This window comes from Medicago truncatula, chromosome 2 (genome assembly GCF_003473485.1).
Source record: "Medicago truncatula cultivar Jemalong A17 chromosome 2, MtrunA17r5.0-ANR, whole genome shotgun sequence".
In the NCBI taxonomy this organism is placed as follows: domain Eukaryota; kingdom Viridiplantae; phylum Streptophyta; class Magnoliopsida; order Fabales; family Fabaceae; genus Medicago; species Medicago truncatula.
The window spans coordinates 977,481-1,000,901 of record NC_053043.1 but is presented as its reverse complement, the minus strand read 5'-3'; the positions used below and the strand labels follow the sequence as shown (position 1 = coordinate 1,000,901).

Sequence of the window (23,421 nt, the reverse complement as noted above, 5' to 3'; positions counted from 1 at the left end):
TTATATCTTTGGATTCAAATATTTATATATCCATTGACTATGTTTAAAATATCAACATTAAATTTTTTTATTTTCTCTTTCAATTTTTTTTATCTTTCAATTTAACATTTAAATTATCTCCATTTTATAATATATCAATTATAAAAGAACATAATGTGAATACATATGTTATGAGTAAATGAGTTATGATGTCTATAAGTTATGGGTAAATGAGGAGCATCCAAATGAAAAGCTCCATTGTGTTAACACTTGAAGTGACTCACATTTTTTAAAAAATTATATTGAGTTAAATATGTTTTGTTACTATAAATAAGACATGAAAAATGTTAACGAGACACTTTTTATTATAAAAAATGTATAATCAATGCATTATAATTAAAAAATTGACTTTTTTTTTATATAAAATAATATTATTTTTAAAAAAAAAAAAATCCTTCTTAACAAGACCAATAACATAAAAAAAAAAAAAAAAACATTTTTAATGAAAAAAACATATTTAATGAAAGTTGAGGGTTAAAGTGTGTCGAAATTTATTACCACACGCAAAAAAAGGTAAAGTGTGTCCAACTTTAACGCGCTGCCAAACGTTGAAGAAACTCATTTCTTACCGGTCAGTTACCTGTACCGTTCATGCGCTGTGCTGTGTAACTCTACCTCTTTTCCAGGTTTCATCTCGCTCTTTTTCTTGATCTGATCTATGTTTTGTAATTGTTCATTGTTCTAATATCATATAATTTGTTCATAATTTTTGATTTTATTTCAGATTTATTTTTTTCACTAAAAAATTTGGATTGCAATTTTACAATTTTGTTTGGTGAAGATTTGATGTTGAGATTGATGCAAAAGCTGCATTTCTTTAATTTGTAGATCCTCATTTATACCTTAATTGTTGATTATCTGCGTAACTCCACTTGTGTGAAGTAGAAGAAGAAGAAAAAAAGGAAGGTGAAATGCAGCGACGGCGACCGATAATTTCAACTTCAGAATCAAAGGTGGATAAGATCAGCAGTTTGCCCGACGAAATCCTTTTCCGCATTCTCTCATTTGTATCCACAAAAGAAGCAGTTGCTACAAGCGTTTTGTCCAAGAGGTGGACTAATCTCTGGCATTATCTTCCCAATATCGATTTCACCGACATCAGAGTGAATACCGTTGAATCCAATCTCCGTTTTAACGAATTTGTGTACTCTGTTTTGGTCTCTCGAGACGCTTCTGGATCTCGTTTCATTGACAGTTTCCACCTCAACATTCAGTATAGTGATTCTCATCTTGCCTATAATAAAGAGTTCCCCAATCTCACCAAATGGGTCAACTCTGTTGTTCAACGCGGACTCAAGTATCTTCATCTCCGTCTTCGTGTGCCTCTTCCTGATCACTTTAGTGGTTACCCATACTTCCCCAAACTGCCCATTAGCATCTTCACATGCAAAACCCTTGTAAGTCTAAATCTCAGTTGGTTCCGTGTGGATGGTTTTTCTTTTACTTCCGTTGGATTTGAATTTCCATCACTTAAAACCCTTAGTTTGAGACTCATTAAGTTCTCAGAAGTTCGAGATTTTATGTTGCTTCTAGCCGGATGTCCGATTCTTGAGGATCTACATGTGGCTCTTGTATTCTTCTATTACGAGGAAGATTCTCATACCGTTCAGGAGTTTAAGAGCTTAACCTTACCCAAACTGACTAAAGCAGATGTGAGTAAATGTTGGTGTTCGTGTTATATGGTGAAAGCACTATCTTCTTCGGTGTCTCTCTGCATGGAAACATCTATGTTTTATGCAAAAGACGACAGAGTTTACAAGGTCAGTTTGATTATGGATATGATGCATGCCACCTCAATCTATGTAGCACTAACATTTCATATTGAAGAGGAGTCCGTTGTTTGGCATGTGTCCGTGTTTAACACACCGACACATGGATTCCACTTCTCAGCCGTGACATGTATTAGTGCTTCGTATATCTCAATTGAATACAATACATTGAATGAGTGGGATGGAAAACATAAAAAATGTAATTCATCCAACATTTTTGAGGAATTTTACCCTGATTTGATAGTGTGTCTTTGTACATAATTTAGGCAAATAAGCTGCAGCGCCCTTGTGTTGACATTCCCATGTTTCATAATTTGACCCACTTGGAGCTCTACAATAATTGGGATTTGGTAGTACAAGTGCTCCACCACTGCCCTAAGCTTCAAAATCTCCAACTTTATCAGGTTTGTCAACTTTTAGAATAATATTCAATTTACCTTTTCTTAAGTTGCCTTTATGTTTTGTTTTAATTTTTGTGTACTATAAATAGGAGTTATACCTGTCGATATCGAATCAACAAGATGATCAAGAAAATTGGGTGGAACCAGAATTTGTTCCACAATGCCTTTCATCATACCTTAGAACTTGCACTATTCGAGATTGCTCAGGCCTGCGGAGAGAGTATACGGTGGCAAAATATATTTTAAAAAATGCAAAATATTTACAAACCATGACAATTTGGAGCAAAAGAGAACCACCTGAAATAGAAACGAAGTTGTCCCCATGCCCGAAGGCCTCTGCATCATGTCAACTTTCTGTTTTTGATTACATATAGACTATGTAAGTAGTAGTTTCTCTAACTTGTATCTCGTTTCATTAGCTTCTACCATGCATCTACTTGATTTGGTGGTTTGAACTTTGAATTTTGAGCTATTATGAAAGTCATGACTTTGTCTCGCTGCACAAGTTAAGTAAAAATCATCTTTAAATGATTTATCTAGCACTTGTTTACCTGTTTTATATGTTTATTTATCAAACTTGTTTGTGACTACAATTAGATCAATACTTATCCATTTTATGGCCACTTGTATGCTGAATTTAGATTTGATGCATAACCAAAGGGCATAATAATAACTTATATCAAAATAATAAGTTATTATTTTGCCCTGTGGTTATGCATCAATACTTATCCTTCTTTGCCTTTTGATAGCATTTAATGTTTTGGTTTTCCCATTAATAATAACTTATATGTAAATGATCATTTTGAAAATTTGGTTTTGTTGACCGAGTTTACTAGGCAGTTAAGGTTCACAAGGAATAAACAGTAGTTATATAGTGTAGTCTAGTAGGGCAGGAAAAGGTTGCCCAAAATCTACTGCTCCACAAAATGCCGTAATTATATAGGGCAGTTTAGTAGGCAGGATAAGGTGCTTAAAATCTATTGCTCCATAAACAAAATGCAGTAATCGTATGACTTGTGATTGTGGAGAAGCTTATGCTAAGTGTATTAAGAACATTGGTATTAAATAAATAGTATGTGACCGTGGTCTAGGCCACATCAAGGTTCTGTTATTGAGGCCTCAGCAACCGCGTCTGACAGTGATTCTCTGCAATATCAAAGATTGCGACACAACTGCTATTATCCTAACAACATTTTATAATACCTTGTTAGAAGCTTATGCTAAGTGTGTTACAAACCACAGTATTATGTGACCGTGATGTAGGCCACAACATCGAGGTTCTGTTATTGAGGCCGCACCAACCGCGTCTGACAGTGATTCTCTGCAATATCAAAGATTGTGACACATCCGCTGTTATCCTAACAACATTTTATAACACCTTGTTAGAAGCTTATGCTAAGTGTATTGCAAGCCACGGTATTATGTGACCGTGATGTAGGCCACATCATCGCGGTTCCGTTATTGAGGCCTCACCAACCGCATCTGACTGTGATTCTCTGCAACATAAAAAATTGCGACACAGTGATGCTATTTATTTAATACCGCGTCTGACAGTGATTCTCTGCAATATCAAAGACTGCGACGCAGCTGCGACCATTTTCCAAACAACATTTTAAAACACCTTGTTAAGAACCAAATCCAATGAAGCTTTTTCCTTTTAAGAACCTTCGAAGAAGATAAAAAGGAAAGAACCTTGTTAAGAACCTAATCTAATGAAGCTTTTTCCTTTTAAGAACCTTCGAAGCAGATAAAAAGGAAAGAGATCACTTAAGTAAGGTTAATAGAACTTTCAAGAGGAGTAGGACTAGGACACTCTTCCACCCTCTAATATCTTACTGTGCTTTTTTAGCACTCTGTTTGATATCTTACTCAAGCAAAATTCTTAACTAAGCATTTATTTCTTCCTACAGGCCATATTCATATTTCTATAGTACTAAGCATTTCTGGTTTTTGCCATTTTTTAAGAGCCTTTATTTTTTCTCCTTTAATTTTGTCTTAATGTGATACTGATTGTGTTACATATTTTTCAATGACATTAAAGATGTGGCTGCATGTTAATTTTCGGCCGATACACTGATTGACTTCCAAACAGCTGTCTTTGGATTGACCTAAGAATCGGAAAACTTCAGATGCAAGGCAATGATATACTTACATGTCCCTAATTGTCAGTGGCAATGGATAATAGGCCAAGTAAACTATCAAATTATGAATATTTCAAAAAGGTCCCCGACTATTAAATTGTCAACTTGGTCCCCAAATTTAACCACTTACTATCAATTAGGTCCCTATATTTTAACAACTTAGTTCAATTTGGTCCCTATCTTTAACCACTTATCATTAATTTAGTCCTTAACATGTTTTCAGAAGGACTAATATGAGTGAAATTTGACAAAGTCAGGGACCTTTTTGAAATATTCATAATTGAGAGTGTCTTACAAAGTCAGGGACCTTTTTGAAATATTCAGAAGGACCTTTTTGAGAGTGTCTTACATAGTCAGGGAGACGGACTAATTTGATTGTTTACTCTAGTAGGTCAATGACCAGCTTGGGAAATATTTATGTTGTCACTACTAAAGGGTCTCATGTTGCATGATATAAAAAGGATCTAGCATGCTATTTTTGTGCTGTAATGTTTAGGTTGTACTTTCTACAGTCAGCAGGAACTACATTAGGTTTTTGTGTGGTAGGAAACTGCATTAGCTTTAATTCTTGTTGGAAGGTCCACCATGGAATTGTTTTTCCAAATAACTTGTCCCTCATGTGACTCTTTAACCTTGGTGATCGAGTGGTTCCTCTAGTTTCCACTTCTCCTTCCATTTTTCCGTCTCAGTTCTCTGTATAGGATTTGTCTAATTTACAACATCTAGTTTGTTTTATCTTTCTAGTAATAAGGACTTCACAGTTGGTATTACCCAGTGCTAAATGTTAATATCTACGCTGTTCTCACTCTCAGTACTTTTATTTACTTTCATCTAATATATAACTGTGGCCCCATATAAGGTTTACCATGAGAAAAAATGGTCCACCCCTGCACTTTAGTTTTGTGAGCCATTTGATATTGTAAATATATATAATTGTTGGAAACTAGAGTAGAGAGCGTTGATAATTATGTATTAATGGCCCTTACTTTACAAGAATATTGTTATATAGAAAATGAAGATTCTGAGGAACTAGACACTAGATTAATTGGATCTATATGCTTCTGTGTTATAATATAAAGATTATGAAGTTTGCTAATTTGCCTTTGACTGCAGCCTGTTTTGGAATTATTTAGAAAACATTGCATGTGACATTGGAGAATATGACCGTCAAATAGAACCATGAAAATTATTGATAGGAAAAGATATCTTCAGATTGTCTCAAAAGAGAATACTGCAGTGGAGAAAATTTAAAACGAGTATTTGCAGTGTCCAGATAACATCAATATGTTTCTACTTTAGAAACAGAACAATTTGTGAAGTTAAAGAAACAAGTATTATATTGTATTTGTGTTGAATGCAAAGTTTCTATGGCAAATTTACTTCAAAATTATTGAATTTATGCAATTCAATTAAGGCAGAACATTTTTTTAATTTTGTATGCAGTTATGGACCTACTGAAACAGTTTAGTCTTTCTTGGTGGTTATTTGAAATGATAAAGAGTTTTACAAGGTGACTCTCTTGGTGGTTGCTTCAACTACACGAAACGGTTGAGTTTTTCTCGGTGGTTGCTTGAAAGGAGAAAGAGTTTTACAAGGTGACTTTATATTAGCAAGACATATTCTAAAGAATGCAAGAATTTTACAAACCATGAAAATCTGGTGTCAGGAAACGGTCGCCTGAAATAGAATGAAAATTGTATTCATGCCCTATTATGGCCTCTGCAACATTTAACTTTCATTTCATCGATAACATATAGGATATGCATGTAAGGGTTTCTCTACCCACTGTTTCATTAGCTTCGATTATGTAACTGCTTGATTTTGTAGTTTAAACTATAAGTTTATATGAATGTAACAGACTTTGTCTTAGTGAACAAGTTAAAAAATAGTATCCTTAAATAATTTAGTTTGTAATTGCATGATCTTTATGAAGATTTGCTTATTGATGTAGGTTGCTAGTAGCATATAAAGGGTAGTTTAGTTGGCAGATAAATTTCCAATGTAGGCATGTAAGATCTGAGGACATAAACTAAAATTATTTCCTGATTGAAGAATTAGAAAATTTGCAGGTCCCCAATTGATAATACTCAACCTACCTGAGAAATACATATCACCATTAGAGCAGAGACTAGGGAAATGGGTCAAAGCTACCCTAGCTCCTATATATTTCATAAGTTATATGTATATGCTCTAATGGTGATAGAGAAAAAGTTCATCAACATAACATTGCATAAATTTAGTATGGAACCCTCCTCCTACACCGACCTCTTTCCTCAGTATGCTCTAATGGCCTCAGTCTTACCTCTCCTCCCTCTCCCCTTCTCCTCCATCTCCAAGCCTTACTGTAGACAAACATATATTAGGAATCGATCTAATATTCATTCTCATTTGATCCCAAATGTGTTCTCACAACCATAATTCCATTGCCTGGTTATTTATTGTACGATAATATTAAAATTAAAATGGCATCTCCCCCATCTCAAACAATGCATTGGCAATAAACTTGGATTTTGTATTGCCACTATAGCCATTAAAATCCATGGCTTCCATGCTTAGGATTAAAGCCAATGAATTTTTGTGAACTATCTAAAAGTTCTTTAGCCAGACACAGTGACAACAATCCAGCACTGCAGCTATTCTACTTAGGCGGCTACTCTTTACGTTGTTTTGAATTCCAAAGTTGTTAATGCGTGGTGTGAGAGGGAGAAGTAACAATTTGACCCAATGATGTCAATGCTCTTAGGTTGTATGTATATTGTGTTTAGAAAGAAGAACCTTGGCAATTGTGAAAAGAACCAAATTCAACTTTGTTTTTATAAACATCAGGAGGAGCTCATGAACTACGCATTATTTTAGCCGATGATGTTAGAGACACTGTTTTGTCTAGTTTGAATTCGTAATTTAGTTTCCTTTTATAAAAAAATAAATAATGATATTCAAGTTGCACTATTGATGACTTTTTTTTTTCTTTCTGGTTGTTGTTCGTTTTATTGATCTTTAATAAGATGGAAGGAATTGAAATTGTTTTTTTCTTTCTTTCTTTTTTACAAAACTTTGTTGTTCAATGATTATACAATACTCACACAATACTTGATCAATCACAATTCAAGTTAATAGTCATTTTAGTCAATGCATGAGTATGCGTGGAGTTCACAATAAGCCTGAATGTGTCAAACTTATATAAAAACACACCTGAATGTGTGTGTGTTTTTTTTCTTCCTTTCTTTCTTTTCTTTCCAATAAGCCCAGTGACTAAATATTCACTTCCTAAAGATGAATAAGTGGGTGTCCAATGTTCAAACCCTGATTCTTACATATTATAGTACATTGTCCTTATCAATTAAATTAAGCTCACGGAGACACTTGAATGTGCCTTTTATTAATAAGTTTCATAGTTTTTTGAACAACAAATGTTAGTATAGTTAATTTTGAAATTAATATTTATTCATTCGTCTGAGTTTGATCCTCTCTAACTCTTTATCCTTTACTTCAAACTAATTAAACTACTTAACTCCGGTCAGCTTGAATATATATATATATATATATATATATATATATATATATATATATATATATATATCTTGGTTAATTTGATCCACAAATCGTCCTTTTTGATAAGGAAGACGTATTCATGGATGATTTTTGTAGTTTTGATTTATTCGAAGACTACATTATCACTGGTTCACAAATTTATGAATCAAAATGATTAGTTACATAATTTATGGATCGATGTTTACATTGTCATTTAATTACAAGTGTGCTCTCACAAGATACCAAACCTTGAATTTAATCATTCAACTGATTTGAGTTAAGGGATTAAAGGAGTTGAAGAGTTTAAGGTTCAAGGTTCAAGTACTGACAAAGAGAAAAATATTACTCCATCCGTTTTAAAATGAGTGTCGCTTAAAGTTATTACACAGAGATTAAGAAATGCAATAAAGTAGTCAAAATACATCATTTTTACTAAACTAACCCTATCAACTATTGGTGTGTATCTAATCATCATAAATGTAAAGTAAAAGATATTGTTTTAGGATTAGTGTAATAGTAATAATTAAAGGGCATAAAAAAAACATAAATAGTTGAATTATTTTTTATTTAGAATTTAATTTTTTTCTTTATCAGGCGTGAACCCGACCCAATATAAATTAGAATAGTTTGGTTAAATCTTAATGTTAAAAGCACAGGTTGAACACTCAGCCTAAACAAAAGACAGTTGATTGGTTTGGATATCGGAGAGGGATGATAAAATGGGTTAAACCCACCAGATCAACCCATTTAACCCGCCCTTTTTAGTGGGGTGGGTTGATATTTTGAACTCGCCACTAGTAGACTGTCTGTCTCATCTAACCCGTTAAAAAATGGAGCGCTAACGGGGTTACCCGTTGGGTTGAAATTAACTAAAAATCATGTCTTTTTATTTATAACTTACAATCACTTTTCCAATATTCTTTCTTCATGAAGTAGAGATAAGAAACTCATTTAATTTAATCCAAGGACGCCTTCGACAATTCAGATATCCTCTTTTATAATGTTGTTGACAACTTTCATTTTAAAAGAATTGAAACAAAAATCCAAGACCACTTATAGTGACTTTTATCCATAGATGCATAATTGACTGCAAAATTATTGTCTTTCATAATTTTACCTATAGAAAAATGACATTTAGTGACGGATTTTGTTCCCATGTACAAGTTTTTTTTCTTTCAAATTTTGAGGCCCCTCTAGTTTTAAGGCTTTGTGCCAAGAGCCTTAATTTACTTGCACATGGTCCTGCTCGCTTTTGTTTCATGATTTTAGCCTGATGCTTTTACTAATTAGTCAATTGGTGAACTCATGAAGTATTAATTTTGTATGTTTTGTTGATTTATTATAGATTTTTAGATGATGTAATTTATTTAGTTCGAATGATAATTTTGTTATTTTTTTGCCAAGATGTTTTTGTTGTTTTTAGTATAGTCATTAGTTATATAATTTGATTTTCTTAAATTGGCTTAACATTTACGTATTTTTATATTTTGAAAGATAATTTATATAATGTATTTTTTTAAAAGATATTGACGGGTCAACCCGCTGGTCAACCATAAAACAGGACTGAATGAAATTATCGGCCCGATCCAACCCAACCAGCAACCTTGGCTATTTAAACAAAAGTTTAAAGCTTAACAACATTTTAGCTTCCAACCCTCTAGGGTTAAAATACTTGTTGCTTCCAAATCTCATCTGTCACCGTAATAGAACACTTCTTATGTGAAGATCAAACACTGCAGTAATAAAATGTCTGAGCAGGAAGTTTCAACGGCAGCCATAGATAGATTTAGAAGTTTATCTGACGATATACTGGTTCATATACTCTCTTCTGTTCCTACGAAACAAGCCGTAGCCACATCCATTACTTGTACAACCCTAAATTGCCTGATAGTATCATTACTTGTACAACCCTAAATTGACTCATTTGGTGCTCAACTATGATTGGAATATAGTTGTACGAGTGCTCCACCATTGCTTTAAGCTTCAAAATCTTGACCTTTATCAGGTTTGTTTGTTAAATATAAGATCAGATTTTTTGTTAAATATAAGATCAGATTTGATTTATCTTTTCTTATGTATTGTTTTATTTTATTTGTATCTGACCATCTGTATTACTAACATAAGTTACAAGGGGACAATCGGAAAAATAAGTACATTACAAGAAATTATATACCAAATTGGGTCGATCCTAAATCGAAAAAGGAAAAAGATAAAGGACGAAAATGATACCTAATTACAATATAAAGGATTAAATCTGGACAAAAAAAAAAGATAAAAACAAAAATATTACCTAAAATTAAGTTAAGGGACAAATTGTGTAATTTTGCCTATTTTTTCACTAAATTGTAATTTGGATATTAAAATTTATTCCAAACTATACGACATAAAATTGAATTAGATCAGATATTTTATTTATAAACCATCCAAACCGAATGAAATTGTGACTATTTAAATATATTTTTTTGTTGAAGAAGAAGGCCAAATGCCCAAAAGAAGAAAAAAAAATACTAAGAAGCTAATCGCATATTCCTAGGCATGCACGCTCCATAAATATCATCAAACATGAAGTTTTGAAGCTCATTAGAAGGATACTCCAAAACTACCAGATTTCAAGAATTAAAAAATAAGCTAAAATTTGCTAGCCAATCATCACATATGTTGCCTTCACACCAAGTGTGAATAACTTGAGTATGTCATTCTTGCCGAAGGATCTCTTGAATACGTTGAACCAAAGAATGAATGGTTCCATTGATGTTACAATTCTTAGTAACCATGTCAATAAACACCATTGAGTCACTCTCTACAATCAAGTGAGATAAACCCTCTCTCCAAGCCATATCCAACCCAGATAAAGACCCCACATCTCAAAACATTAAGATTTCATATTTTATTTAGAAACCATCCAAACTGAATGGAACTGTGACTATTTAAATATTGGATTAAATAAGTAAATAGTCTCTCTAAATATACCAACATTTGATTTTAGTCCCCTAAAATATTCTTTAGGCTTTTGGTCCCTCTAAAATTTTTCATTTATGAAATTAGTCTCTGCTCTAGTGTAATACTCAATGTTGAGCAGAGACTAATTTCATAGATAAAATTTTTTAGGGGACCAAAAGCCTAAGAAATATTTTAGAGGACTAAAATCAAATGTTGATATATTTAAAGGGATCATTTACTTATTTAACCTTTAAATATTTTAGTGGTATGATTATCCGTCGGAAAAATGAGTTCCTGTGAGTTTAACTCAGTTGACAGGGGACAATGCATAAAATATGCAAGGTGCGAGATTTGAACCCGACCAAAAAAACAAAATCTGTCACAAAACCCATATAATTTTCGAAACACCAAACAAGTATAATCGATCGATTTTCTTTAAAATAAAAAAATTGGATTGATTTTTTGTCAGAGAAAAATATAATTGATTGATATTTAGATATTGAATTTGTCAAATTGCACTGAACCCTACCTGCTAACACCGGTAAACCTGGCTAGTCTCTTATTCCTAAACAAAGCTTGGTTGCCCTAATTTTAACCTAATATTTTAGCAACTTTTCCCTCCTTCAAAACCTAACCATATTTCCTAATTCCCCTCCTCGAAACCCTAACCATGATTTCCTAACTTCACTCCCCCTAAAACCTATCTAATTGATTTCCATAAACCATATCTCCTAACTCCCCTCCTCCAAACCCTCACCAATATATTTAAATCCTTTCTCCTAAACCGAAATCTATTTCTAAAACCATACCTTTCTCTTAAACCGAAATTTCTTAATCAACCATATTTCCTAATTCCCCTCCTCGAAACCCTAACCATGATTTCCTAACTTCACTCCCCCTAAAACCTATCTAATTGATTTCCATAAACCATATCTCCTAACTCCCCTCCTCCAAACCCTCACCAATATATTTAAATCCTTTCTCCTAAACCGAAATCTCTTATTCCTAAACAAAGCTTGGTTGCCCTAATTTTAACCTAATATTTTAACCTAATATTTTAGCAACTTTTCCCTCCTTCAAAACCTAACCATATTTCCTAATTCCCCTCCTCGAAACCCTAACCATGATTTCCTAACTTCACTCCCCCTAAAACCTATCTAATTGATTTCCATAAACCATATCTCCTAACTCCCCTCCTCCAAACCCTCACCAATATATTTAAATCCTTTCTCCTAAACCGAAATCTATTTCTAAAACCATACCTTTCTCTTAAACCGAAATTTCTTAATCAACATGGCTTCCAGAAACATTCAAACTTTGTTGTCATACCACTACCTCACTGGTAACCATATCTTCATTCCACTCTGGTTTAAACTAAATATATAGATTTTTGCTCTTATTCCTCGCTGTTTGAAAGTATAAATCATTCTTTCAATCCCTTTCAATCTTTTGTAGGTCCGTTGGTGAAAAACTCTTTTTCCGATCTTGACAAAGCAATCAACAAGCTCAGACTGAAATACAGATCATATATCGTTGAATATGACATTGATGTTGTATGTGTTTTTTGCGAAATATACCTATTCTTAATTATTTGCATTCTATTTTATCAATGTTTGTGATGTTTTTGTTTGTTATTTTTTTAGGGTGCAGTATGCTTGCCAAACATGTTTGGCGGTGATTTCGGAGATCAAATTGGGCGCTATGCAATATTGACTGATCCTAAGTCCAACAAGGTGTGAAGATCAGAGGGGATGCTCCGATGGTTGGGCCACATGATACCATCTACCTTGATGTTATTTACAATTAGTCCATGTTTAGATAAATTGTGCAAGACCTTTTCAATTTGAATTTTAAGTTTTAGTTTCTTAAAGTTTTGGAAGCATCTATTTTTTTTGTCTTTGAATTTAGCAAATGTCCCTTGAATTTCATAAATAATTTAGCCTTGCTTGCTTTGCTTTTTGATTTATATATTTGTGTTTGTTTTTGTGTTGCTGAATCAATTTAGTAGCATGGTTGTGTTACTGAAGCATTTTAGTAACATGGCTTTTAGTAACATTATTAGTAACAATTACTAGAATCAATTTAGTAGCATAGTTGTGTAACGTCTCCTCTTAACATTATTACTAACAATTACTAATCCAAATCTATAAAATATGTTTTGGGTGGAAACAAACTAAAATCCTAATCCTAATTTCTCTCAATCAAGTAACTAAGAGATTTCATCCACATCTCTAAACTAACTTTTTGGTGGAAAGAAACTAAAATCCTTATTTCTCTCATTCAAATAATTAGGGAATTTCATCCACATCTCTAAAATATGTTTTGGGTGGAAACAAACTAAAATCCTAATCCTAATTTCTCTCATTCAAGTAACTAAGAGATTTCATCCACATCTCTAAACTAACTTTTTGGTGGAAAGAAACTAAAATCCTTATTTCTCTCATTCAAATAATTAGGGAATTTCATCCACATCTCTAAAATATGTTTTGGGTGGAAACAAACTAAAATCCTAATCCTAATTTCTCTCATTCAAGTAACTAAGAGATTTCATCCACATCTCTAAACTAAGTTTTTGGTAGAAACAAACTAAAATCCTTATTTCTCTCATTTAAATAATTAGGGGATTTCATCCACATCTTTAAAATATGTTTTGGGTGGAAACAAACTAAAAATCATAATTCCTCTCATTCAAGTAACTACTAAAGATTTCATCCACATCTCTAAAATATGTTTTTGATGGAAACAAACTAAAAATCCTAATTCCTCTCATTCAAGTAACTACTAAAGATTTCATCCACATCTCTAAAATATGTTTTGGGTGGAAACAAACTTAAATCCTAATCCTAATTTCTCTCATTCAAGTAACTAAGAGATTTCATCTACATCTCTAATCTAACTTTTTGGTGGAAACAAACTAAAATCCTTATTTCTCTCATTCAAATAAGTAGGGGATTTCATCCACATCTCTAAAATATGTTTTCGGTGGAAACAAACTAAAAATCCTAATTCTTCTCATTCAAGTAACTAAGAGATTTCATCCACATCTCTAAAGTAACTTTTTGGTGGAAACAAACGAAAATCCTTATTTCTCTCATTCAAATAAGTAGGGGATTTCATCCACATATCTAAAATATGTTTTGGGTGGAAACAAACTAAAAATCATAATTCATCTCATTCAAGTAACTATTACACATTTCATCCACATCTCTAAAATATGTTTTGGCGAATCAACTATGGTAATTCTTAAGTAAAAAAAAAATGTAAATTCTTAATTAAAACAAAGTGCCCCATCAACAATATTAATTTCATTTTATTCATATTAATCTTTATCCTAAAATGTTGGCCACTTCCTAATTTTGTTCCACTATTTTGTGCTTATCCTGATAACTAATACTCTTTATTGCTCAACCGACATATCCTACTCACACATATTCCACCTTTTTCCTATAAATATATCATAACCTATTAGCCAAACCATCTCAATCTAAATAAGCATCCTCTTTCTTGGAAAGGAAAAAACAAGCCAATGATGTCTGCCAAATACACTCCAATCTCAGCTGTTTCTGGAGGAAGAAAGAATCTCAAGATGTGTGTGCGAGTTGCTCACATTTGGTTGATTCGAGAGAAGAAGGTCCCCACTAGCATCATTTTCATGAACATGTTACTGGTCGATGAAAAGGTTTCTGCATGTTTGCACTCTTAACTTTAAAATTAAAGTAATGTCATTTTTGTTTTTTAGTTATGTAATTTAACCAGCTGTTTAATGTTGTTGTTGTCGTCAACAGGGTGGACGTATTCACGCCACAACTAGAAAAGATTTGGTGGCAAAGTTCAGGTCCATGGTTCAAGAAGGGGGTACATATCAGCTTGAAAATGCAATTGTAGATTTTAATGAAAGTCCTTATAAGGTAACTTCACACAAACATAAGCTTAGTATGATGCACAATTCAACTTTTACCAAAGTACACTTGCCTGCTATCCCTATGAACGTTTTTGAGTTCAAGCCATTCAATGAAATTCTCTCTTCAACTGTCGAGGAAGTATCTACGGGTAGGACTTGAATTCTGAATGTGTGTTGTACATTATTTCTACCTATAAGCATTCGTTTAGGAATTTCATACATTTGTTTTTGCTTTTGTATACGTAATTTCAGATGTTATTGGTCATGTAATTGAAAGAGGTGATATAAGGGAAACTGAAAAGGACAGAAGGAAAAGCAGGGTTATTGATCTCACTTTAGAAGATCTTGAGTAAGATTTGTCTCTTTCTTTGTACCTGGTTGTAATATAATTTTAATATACCTTATGTTTCTGAATTGATATTTTGGTAATATTTTATTACAGAAACAACCGCTTGCATTGCTCTCTTTGGGGTGAACATGGCGACAAAATTGTGACCTTTTTTGGCAACCATGACAACGACACACCTACTATATTGATATTGCAGTTTTGCAAGACACGCGTGTATTTAGGTATGTCGTGTTTTAAGTTTTTGCTTTCTGCTGATATCAACAATGAAATGGGAAATTATGTTCACTTGCTGTTGATTTTTAAAAAAATTAGGTGCTATGGGAGTTGTTAATGCCTTTAATGGGACTAAGCTGATACTTAATGGCGATTTGCCTGATGTCGCTGCGTACATGACACGGTAACCATTTATATTTTCATATGCTTTAGAATAAAGACAAGTTTTTTTGGTCATAATTAAGTTGTCTGGAGGTCTCACCACTCTTCTATTAACATTGGTGCCATTTTATTAGAATGAAAAATGCATCAATACAGTTCACCCGAAGTGTCAGCCAAATTTCAACGAACAGCTCCGCGTCTTTATCAGATGACTTGCTCAACACTAACCGAATGACAATTGAAAGCATGATTGAGTCAACTGAGGTAGCTATCTATTTATTGAAATTTTTAGATGTCGTTTTGGATTCATCTTTGTTATTTTTCACATGGACAGTTGTACATTGCAATATCACAGGTTACTTCGAGGGGTGGTTTAAAGATATTGATTAATGACGACGACGGCGATGATACCGATGTTGCATCAAGTGTGGTCTACAGAGAAGTTTTCCGTAATGTGTAGGACTTTTTTGGGTACTATTCATTTTCTTACTTATTGAAAGTATTTGCATGAACGAACTTCAGTTATAGGAACTACGTACTAGAATTATGGAACAATAACAAAGTCTATGGTAATTGTCATTTTGCTTTGATTCACGACAATTTTTACATTCAAGCGAACTACAGTGTCTTATTTTTCAGTGAGTATTAATTTTTTTAAATGACACGTGCGTTAGCACGGGTCAATGGTCTAGTTAAATAAAAGCTTGTTGCTTCTAAACCCTAATCACTTCCAGCCCTATCTCTTGCCGTCACTCACTACTACTGTGAAGAACACATCGCTGGAAAATAATGTCTAAGCAGAAAATTTCGACGTCGGTGATAGATAGGATTAGCAGTTTTCCCGACGACATCCTGATTCGCATTCTCTCTTCTCTTCCCATTGAACAAGCCTGTGTCACTTCCATTCTTTCAAAGCGATGGACTCATCTTTGGTGTTTTGTTCCCGATCTTGACTTCACCAAAACCAAATGGAAAGACCAAGAATCCTATTCCCGCTTCGAGGAATTCGTCTTCTCCGTCTTGTACTCACGAGAAGCTGCTGGTAATCATTCCATCAACACTTTCATCCTTGACATTGAATACGATTCCTCTGAACTTCTCTTAGATGGCATTAAAAATATCCACAAATGGGTTGACATAGTGGTTAAAAGCAAAGTTCAAAACATCCATCTCTATCCTCATGTCCCTCTTAACGGTGAGGAAACAATACTCCCTAAGTTTCCTATGAGTAGTATCCTTAGTTGTACAACCCTTGTAGTTCTCAAGCTTCGTTGGTTCAATTTAACTGTGGTTAGTGATCTTTCTATTAGATTACCCTCACTAAAAACCCTACATTTGAAAGAGATTTACTTTGATCAGCAACGTGATTTTATGATGCTTCTAGATGGATGTCCAGTTCTTGAAGATCTTCAACTATGTTATATATACATGACACGTCAGAGTCATCATTCTCTTGATGACTTTGAAAGCAGCTCAATGTTAAAAAAATTGAACAGAGCAGATATTACTGACTGTGAATGCTATTTTCCGGTGAAATCACTTTCAAATTTGGAGTTTCTACGCATAAAACTATCCGAGGTATGTTTTATCATAGAATGGAATGAGAGTGAACAATGTGATTCATTTGTATTTTTAATTTTTAATTTTATAGAATTGAATTTTACCCTAATTTTCTATGAAGCACAGACACCCCCCGGATTAAGCGTGTCCCGTTGTAGACACATGTCGTGTCCAACACGACACCGACACTTGTAATTACACTGAATAATGTGATCTTTTCAAATTATTAGTTGTGTCGCGTGTCCTGTTCGATGTACGTATATGTGCTTCATAGCTAATTTCTACTACCCAAGGTTATCAATATCGGGACTTTACTTCAAGTCGAAAGGGAGTAGCAAAATCGGAAACTCGTAAAATCGCAATCAAAATCGAAGGATTTTACTCAAGGACTTTTGTAGAATCGATATAGGATAGCGAAGTCGGGACTCGTAAAATCGCAATCAAAATCGAGGATTCTACCAAAACAAAAATAATGTTAAATATATGTTATAAATTGCATATAGTCATAAATGACTTAAAGTTCAAAGTCCACAAAATACATATACATAAATGACTCAAAGCCTAGATGCAAATATTCTTTAGTAGTCATAATAATGTTAAATAACCTAACAATGCTAAATAATCCTGTGTAACAATTGAGGAAGTGAAAAATGAAATTTTTTGGCATTTTTTGTCACAATTTTGATAGGATTTTGCCTGTTTTTGGGACTTTGCTATGAATTTGAGTCATTGAAGCTACACAAAGTCGCAAAAACCAGGATTTTAGGACTTAAGTCGCGTTTTTGATAACAATGCTACTACCTGTCTTTTTAATAAAATTTAGGTTTATCACCCTCGTGACTTTCCTACGTTCAACAATTTGACTTGGTTAGTGCTCAACTATGATTGGGATATAGTTGTTCAAGTGCTCCATCATTGCCCTAAGCTTCAAAATCTTGACCTTTATCAGGTTTGTTTGTTAAATTTAATTAACATTCATATTGGATATGATTTATCTTTTCTTAACATTCCTTTCTTTTGTTTTATCTTTATTATTAAAATAAGGTACGAGGCGAAGACGAATGGGAGTACGAATATGAGTTCTTTGCAGAAAAAGAAAATTGGGCCAATCCAAAATTTGTTCCAAGTTGTCTTACATCAAACCTTACAACTTGCACTATGTGGGACTTTGCATATGCAGGCCAACAACGTAATCACATTATGTTAGCAAGATTTATTCTGGAGAACGCAAGAGTTTTACAAACTATGAAAATCTGGAGCAACAGTAAACGATCTGATATAGAAAGTCAATTATCTCCATGCCCAAAGGCTTCTGCAACATGTCAGCTTTCAATTAATTGTCATATATAGGGTGCGTTTGCTTTAGCTTTTAAAAAAATAGATTTTGTGTTGGAAGAATCTAGAGATTTTAAAAAAAATCTAAAGTTATTTTTGTTTGTCTACTAGCCATAAAAATCCTTTTTTTTTTCCTTCCAAAAAATGAATTTTAACATGTACATGTGCTTCCTCCTTGTTGAAAAAAACAGATTTAAAAAAAAACTAATCCTAATAGCTTTTCATTTTAGAGTTAATAGATTTTTTTGATAAAATGATTTTTCTAAAAATCCTAAACAAACACTTGAAAATGAAAAAAAGTGATTTTTTTAAGGAAAAAAATCCAAAACAATTGCACCCATAATATGTAAGTTCAAGTTCATCTATTCTGTCTTTTGTTCATTAGCTTCTACCATGTAACAGTTGAATTTGGTGGTTTAGTGAGCTATATGTTGTTATGAAGGTCGTCATAAAAGTTCACTCTATGCTTTGTTGATTTTCATTTGTTTTGAATAATTGTGTTTGATTTATTTTAATTTATTTTGCTTGAATGTATAGTGCTTTATTTTATTTTTAATTAATTTGCTTTAGAATGCATGTCACTAAACCAAAATGTTTTAATCACAAACAGAAAGTTTGTAATATTAGCACCTATATGAGTTTTGAAAACATGTCTTATTTGAGAACTTTTCATTATCTTTTAATTAGTTAGGACCAATACGAGCATGTTGTGTTGTTATCACTGAGGTAACAATTTCTTCATATCATTTTTGTGAATTTACTGTTGTTGGAATAGAAACTTGGAATTTGCGATGATAAGGGTTTCAGTTTGAAGTTTATGATTTTGAGTAATTTGAAATGTGAACTGAACTAGTGAAGTAGCAGGCTAAAGTTCAACAAGTTGTTTAAATATGTGGCTATTTTAAATAAGTTGGAATGTATACTTTTAAATGTCAATGTTTAGTAATAATTTGCTTATCATGTGATGTTTTGATCATGTTTTTCAATTTTATATACAAATTTATTATAACTTTTTTGATGTGGCATTTTTAACATCTTTAAGCAACATACCCTAGCTGATTTCCACTGGCATTTGGTACGACTAGTCTATTACTTGTCTAAAAAATATTAGACTTTCCTTATTGTCGAACATAAATTAATGTTACTTTGCAAGTAGATTTGTTTACTATATTTCTTGCTTAAGTGAATTTTTTAAACCATTTTCAGGTATAAAAAGGTGGGTATGGAGTATATGTAGTTGTTTTTTGGGGAGATCTTTCGATTGGAAGTATTAGAATCAAGAACTAACATCTTGAATTGGTATGATCTGAATAAGATGGGAGGCACTCTATGTGTGATTCTGGTTGATTTGGTGAGTAAGTGATGTGTCAGCGTTTCGAACCCCGACTTTTATATATTACAATGCATTGTTCCTATCAATTAAGCTAAAACTTATGGGGAGGTGGTTGTGAGATTTCTAGTTGGCTCTCAAATGTTATGGACTGCTGCTATAGTTGGTTTAAGGGAATACTCTTGATTGTTACTTTAGTTATACTCTTGAATGAATGAATTACTTTAAGGGAATCGGTCAAAGAATATGTATGTTGTCTTCACAATTGATTTTATGTTATTTTTTAAATCCATATTTTGGTGTTATGTCGATTTTTGTGTTCTGTTGTTCTTTTTAGAAGTTTTCCAAACTAGGATTGGTTGGTTGGTTGATCTATCCAATATGTCATCAATTACCAAATTGACATCTTGCAGAATAGCTTTCTTAGTCCACAAGCTTTACCCTTCGTTGAAGATGGCACATCATCATATTTTGTTGTTTTTTGCTTTGAGCTCTACACATGTCAATGCCAAAAGCCCAAAAAACAATCATTGTCTTTGAACAATGCAACATCAACATTAGGGGTGTGCATATAAACTAGTTTTAGGCCCAAACCCATAACCATATCCAGTCCACTTTAAAATATCTGGATTTTTTGTAAATGGGTTACCAACCAACCCATTTTAAACGGGTTGGATATCCAAACCGGTTAAAATTTGGATCCGGATCTAACCATTTGGCCATTTTCTTTCTCTCTTCCAAATTTCCAATTCCGAAATGCCAAATCGCGAACCCTAAACCCAAATTCTCTATCACTAGGCAGTCGGCACACACTCTCTGTATGATTTCTCTCTTTTATGATTTCTCCAGGTTCATGATTCATCTTCTTCTTCTTCATTTTATTTGCTCCATTTTGATCATTGTTTTCAATTTTGTAATCAAAATTTGATTTTGCTTATGTTTTATCATCTGGGTTGTTTTCTAATTCTTATTATTTGAAGCTTAAACTGGAATATTTCAATAGGATTGTGAATAAATAAACGTGCATTCATTGTTAGAAGATGGTATTTCAATAGGATTTGTTATTGTACAATAATCTTTACACTATATGGTTTATAGGTAATCTGATTTTGATTGTTATTTAGTTCATTATCTACCTTTCGATTGTTTTTGTCTCTTGTTGCTTGGCCACAATTCTTAGGTACCGTTTGACCAGACTTTTTTTCGGTCTAAAAGCTACTTTAAAACAAAGTTAAAATAAAGCTCTTTAAGAAAAAGGTTAAAGCTGTTTGGTTTCTTTATTTTTTTTTTAGTTCTAAAGTTATTTTTGAGTTAAAAGCTGTTTGGCAAAATATTGTACAAAACTTTGAATTTATTATTTTTTGGTGGTGTCTGAGGTTCGAACCCGGAACCTTGCATATATTTATGCATTGTCTATAAATAAAAAAACTTTGAATTCATTAAGAATTTACATAATAAATAAAAAAAGGTTTAAATATGCATTTAGTCCTTGCACTTTCATCAGATTTTGGCATTGGTCCCTACACTTTTTTTTGTTTGAAATTGGTCCCTGCACTTTGTAAAAATATTGGTATTGGTCCCTCTATTAACTTTCTGTTAAAAAAAAACACAAAACTATTGGTATTGGTCCCTGAACTTTGTAAAAATATTGGTATTAGTCCCTGCACTTCGTAAAAATATTGATATTGGTGCCACGTGGCGTGAAATGATTGGGCCACGTGGCACTCCGTTGGTTTTGTGTTTTTTTTTTTAATAGAAAGTTAACAGAGGGACCAATACCAATATTTTTACAAAGTGCAGGGACCAATGCCAAACAAAAAAAAGTGCAGGGATCAATGCCAAAATCTGATGAAAGTGCAGGGACCAATTACACATTTAAACCATAAAAAAATGTCTAAAATATTTTTTGAAGGGAAAAAATGTTTAAAATATAAAAGATATATTTTTACCAATACTATATTTACTCAATGACGTTTATTTTGTGTAACATGAATACAAATTTGTATCATCATATAAACGACTTGTTAAATATTTGAATAGGATAAATAATTTAAGGAGGCTCAAATAATAACATTGTTACACGGCCGAAGTTATTTATCTCATTTTGATTTCTTCAAAAAAATAACATAAATAATATCAAAGTAGTTTGAAAAATTAAAAACAATAATCATTTTTTTTAAAGACATAAATCATCACAAACTCAAATATTTCTACTCTCCATCAACGCAACTCCTATTTGATTTCTAACTTTATTCATGTAGCCTCCATCTTGCACTCTTCCTGGATTATATGAACTGATTTCTTCATTTATATTGCTTTCTTCGTCACGCTCAATCATATATATAATATGTATATGTGTGTATATATAATGAGAATAATTGGTTTTTTCTTTTCCAATTATACTCTATAACAAATTTTGTTATAAGAATACCATATTTTTAGTGTTGGTCAAACAGATAAGAATTTATATATATAATATTATATTTGTTACATTGCTGGTGTCATTGAAAAAGATATGTTTAGTTTTTTTAATAAGAAAAAGATATGCATAGTTTGTTACAATAAAAATGTGTAAATTATATATAAGTATAATTTTTTTAGGCAACTACACTTGTACTTTTAATTAAAATCAAAATTTTATAAAAATAATTATACGCATTACAAAACACTAACAAAAATTATACGCATTAGCATAACAAAAAAAAAACAGAAAGAGGAACATAAAGTATTACTCTAAACACTAATGTGTGTGTGTATTTCTGTGGTTGAAGAAAGGGAATAAAAATATTCGGTGTCATTCATTGACAGCGTGAATACAAATATTTGCGTGGTTGTGATGATCAAAAGATATTGAAATTAATATATAAGTGATAAAAAGATAATAAAATTCCTTAAAAAAATAGATAATAAACTTAAATGGAACCTCATTAAAAAATTAAATGGACCGGTTAAAAAAAAAAAATGGATGAAAAAAGCGTATTGAAAAAATAAAACAAAAGGTTGCCGGCGGGAGTTGAAGAGAGGTGCTTGTGAAATAAATTGGGGAGAAATAGTTTTTTGAAGTAGCATTCAACAACTTTTGGTTAAAGCTCATTCCATTCAATTTTATGCATTCTAAAAAAAGTACTCTTTTTCGAAGGTACTTTATTGATATTGTGTTTGGCCTAACTTCTCCTTAAAAACGTAGAAAAGCTGAAAAAAAGCCGGGCCAAACGATACCTTAGTAGGGGAAAAGAAACTAGATTTCTACCCTATTGTTAATTGTTTTTGTTCTGGTCTATTTCATTCATAAGTTCTGGTCTATTTCAATGCCAATCTTTCATAATCTGTGTAAATACGATAATACTATGATAAGAGTTGAAATATAGTATTTGTAGCTATGATGTTAACTACTTTGAAGTTTGACTATGTTTTGCTTGTATATGTAGTTTGACTTTGGTAGTGATGTCAATTGTAGTGAAATTTGTTGAATGTTGATTCTAAGACCTGAAGGTGAACTCACTGATTTTGTTAAATGTTGCAGTGATGGATATTCGTGACTTTCCAACCTCTGAAACATCAGAGCATGAGGTTTCTAGTCCTACCCCTGCTGCCAATCCATTACCTCCTCCCTATCGGATATGCAAGAATCGCTCAGAAGCATGGGATCACTTTATAGTTGTTTTAGAGGAGGAAAAGAGAGCAAAATGTATTTACTGTCCCAAGGAGATAAAGTTTAACGGTGGAACAAGTTCAATGAGAAATCATTAG

The 23,421-nt window shown here is 32.5% G+C and overlaps 3 protein-coding genes across 6 annotated transcripts; all 3 read left to right on the top strand.

The window, feature by feature from the left end:
* Positions 1-539: 539 nt before the first annotated feature.
* On the top strand, positions 540-6,264 carry LOC11419778 (FBD-associated F-box protein At5g56370). 4 transcript variants are annotated; one of them, XM_039830204.1, is made up of 5 exons: positions 540-644; positions 868-1,799; positions 2,075-2,212; positions 2,299-2,588; positions 5,794-6,264. In XM_039830204.1, exons 2-4 carry the CDS (start codon positions 951-953, stop codon positions 2,581-2,583), a joined length of 1,272 nt encoding a protein of 423 aa, XP_039686138.1. In that variant the 5' UTR covers positions 540-644; positions 868-950; the 3' UTR covers positions 2,584-2,588; positions 5,794-6,264. The 4 variants fall into 4 exon arrangements, with proteins under 4 accessions (XP_039686138.1, XP_003593067.2, XP_024632981.1 ...); XM_003593019.4 differs by having other exon boundaries at positions 540-665; positions 925-1,799; XM_024777213.2 differs by having other exon boundaries at positions 540-665.
* An 8,055-nt stretch (positions 6,265-14,319) lies between these two features.
* On the top strand, positions 14,320-15,071 carry LOC11423576 (uncharacterized). The gene is made up of 2 exons (XM_039830102.1): positions 14,320-14,500; positions 14,607-15,071. Exons 1-2 carry the CDS (start codon positions 14,348-14,350, stop codon positions 14,880-14,882), a joined length of 429 nt encoding a protein of 142 aa, XP_039686036.1. The 5' UTR covers positions 14,320-14,347; the 3' UTR covers positions 14,883-15,071.
* Positions 15,072-16,235: 1,164 nt separating this feature from the next.
* LOC11423575 (FBD-associated F-box protein At5g38590) lies at positions 16,236-23,421 on the top strand. Its single transcript, XM_003593015.2, has 4 exons — positions 16,236-17,024; positions 17,830-17,955; positions 18,051-18,195; positions 23,195-23,421. Exons 1-4 carry the CDS (start codon positions 16,236-16,238, stop codon positions 23,419-23,421), a joined length of 1,287 nt encoding a protein of 428 aa, XP_003593063.2.